Raw genomic sequence first — 2,865 nt, forward strand, 5'->3', positions numbered from 1 at the left:
TCTCTCTTTCTCTCTCTCTCTCTCTCTTTCTCTCTCTCTGTTTCTCTCTCTCTCTCTGACAAATTTATATAATGTATTATATATTTATTTTACATAATATAATGTATAATATATTAAAATATTTATTTTCTGACATAAAAGAATCCAAGTGAGGGTTAAAGAAAAGAAATCATTTTAACAAAACCAGAAGAAACACGTAGATAATGACTACAACAGTGTAAATGAAAAGATCACTAAAAAGAAATCAAACCCTGAGTAATTAAAAAAAAAACCAGTATGGAAACATAGAGCTGAGATAATTCTCAGGTAGAATGTTACATACATTATCAGATATCTTTACTATGTCCACTGTTTTACGTAAATGTTTCTCTTTATTACCAAGGAAGGTTCCATTCTGGAAGAGTACTATATCTAGAAATGACTATAATGTAAAAACAAAAGGCTTGACAAAATCTTATTTTTAAAAAATTAGTTGGGCAGGTAGGTGGCACAGTGGATAGAGCACCAGCCCCGAAGTCAGGAGGACCTGAGTTCAAATCCGGCCTCAGACCCATAACACTCACTAGCTGTGTGACCATGGGCAAGTCACTTAACACCATTGCCTAGCCAAAAAAATAAATAGTTAATTGATCATTTTAAACAAAGAAATAGACTTGGACTGTATTTGTTTCTCAGTGGTGCCTTTTGTGGACAGGCAGATGTTTGTGCACAGGTGAAGGAACTGCTCTTTCCCTGCAACAATAGTTCAAGTTGTATGTATATTTCTCTTTTTAAAAACTATTCAAGTTGGCTCCCATATAGAAATGTAAATGCACCAGAAGTCTGAAATGGAAAAAAAATCATAGTGAAGAAAGGATGAGAAATGTTGTAATAAAATGAATTGCCTTGGCTTTATGTAACGCGTATTTGTTTATTTGTTTGTTTTTTAGCAAAGAAAACAGCAGTGATGGGAAGTACCCACAGCATTCTCAGGTCAGTATCCTATTGCTTTATATACTGTGTATCAGTGTGAGATATAGTAATTGTGCCATGCTTTGCCACAAGATCAGCTCTGAGATAGGTGTACTTTAAGAAGGCTCCTTAAGAGGCATTCGAGATTCCTTTATTTAGTAGATATATAATAAATGCTTATTGAAGGAATGAGTAAATGAAGTACAATGGACTGAAATTAATTTGGGAGTCAGAGGACCTTCACTTAAATCCCACTTACTCCTGGTGTGACTTTGGGTCATTCACTTCACCTCCCTGGGCCTCAGTATCCCCACCTGAAAAATGAGGAGATTTTTCTAGAGGATCTTTAAGGTTCCACACAACTTTAGAAATATGAATGAGTGAATCTTTCTAGTAGCAATGATATTGAGCAATAGGGAGACTTCTTATTGGCTTTCATACTCCATGCTAAATGGGCTTATAATTCCAGTATGTCTTTCTATTTCCCTTTTCCATCTTGTGTCTCGAAAAAATGAAATGTTTTTAATTTGCGGTAGTTTCTCCTAAGTCCAAAAAAAATGGTATTTAGTAGAACACTCATGTTAATCTTATGGGTTATTCAGGACAAGCAGAACAGACACCCAAGTTCTTAAATATTTTCTTGAAGTCACATTGCAGATCTCCTCATTAATACAGGCATCTCTTGCTTAAATACAATGATAGCAACATTCATCTATGTAGCACTTCAAGGCTTTCAAAGTGCTTTCCTCCTCCCAGCATTAATAAGGTTGTGCAAGTGTTATCCCCATTTTACAGATGAAAAAACTAAGCCTCAGAGAAATAAAGTAATTTGCACGAGGTCATGAAGACGTGAAGACAGCTGGTGATAGAAAGGAAGCAGATGGGTAACACTTAGGAGACTGGTACTTCTCTTAACAAGGCTGTATAGCTTCTATTTATTTTATCAAACAGTAACTAGTTTTTCTCTAAATAAGTGACTTTAAAAGATATGTTGCATGTGGGCAGCTAGGTGGTACAGTAGATAGAGCATCAGCTCTGGAGTCAGGAGGACCTGAGTTTGAAACCAGCCTCAGACACTCGATGCTTAGTAGCTATGTGACCCTGGGCAAATCACTTAACCCCAATTGCCTTGCTTAAAAAAAAAAAAGATATGCTGCATTCTTAATTGTGTTTTTATTTACACTGGGAACCCAGATTTTTTCTAATAAATTTCATCCTCAATTTTGGAATGAAAGCGAATCACTTAAAAATTCACTTCATTGCAAACTTTCCTGAAACACATGGGTTCTATTAAGTGACAAACACTAATACAAGAAATATGAGTGGTTTAGATCCCCTAGTTCCAAGAGGTTTTTTTATTGGAGGGCTTCTTAGATCAAAACAAAGATGGCAGCAAAATGCACTAGTCTTCTAGTTTCTCTATATTGAAAAGGATTAAAGAGTGTTGTGTAGTGGGTTTTGAGCCCTGGCCCTGCCTCTTAATAGCTACATAAATTGGGTAAGGCCTTTACCCTATTTGAACTTCATGTTCATCATATATTAAAAATGAGAATAACAACAACAATATTCTCTACCTATCTTACAGAATTTATTTCAGATGAAGCGAGATGTATATGAAGTGTTGTGTAAACTGTAAGGCACTATATTAATAAGAAGTCATATGCATAAGGGACAGAAGGCCTGCCTCAGAGTCAGAAAGATGTGATTTAAAGTCCTTACTCTGATACAGCCTGGCCGTGTGATGCTGAGCCTAATCAATAATTTAAAACCGTAAGTCGTAGAAAAGTTACTGACCTAAATTTGTAGAGGGAGTTCCCTGCACCAACATTGCAGGTCTCACTCAAGATAGATAGATAGAAAGATAGATGATAGATAGATAGATAGATAGATAGATAGATAGATAGATAGATAGAT

General features: G+C 35.6%; 1 protein-coding gene across 2 annotated transcripts in view; it reads left to right on the plus strand.

Annotated features, from left to right (window-relative positions):
* The window catches only part of FAM13A (family with sequence similarity 13 member A), a 105,981-nt gene that overhangs the window by 54,313 nt on the left and 48,803 nt on the right, over positions 1-2,865 (plus strand). For both annotated transcript variants that reach the window (XM_027853412.1, XM_027853413.1), the window contains exon 5: positions 930-972. In XM_027853412.1, the coding sequence (XP_027709213.1) occupies positions 930-972 (43 nt within the window). The remainder of the gene's footprint in view (positions 1-929; positions 973-2,865) is intronic.

Source organism: Vombatus ursinus, unplaced genomic scaffold (genome assembly GCF_900497805.2).
Source record: "Vombatus ursinus unplaced genomic scaffold, bare-nosed wombat genome assembly UNPS02009975.1, whole genome shotgun sequence".
In the NCBI taxonomy this organism is placed as follows: domain Eukaryota; kingdom Metazoa; phylum Chordata; class Mammalia; order Diprotodontia; family Vombatidae; genus Vombatus; species Vombatus ursinus.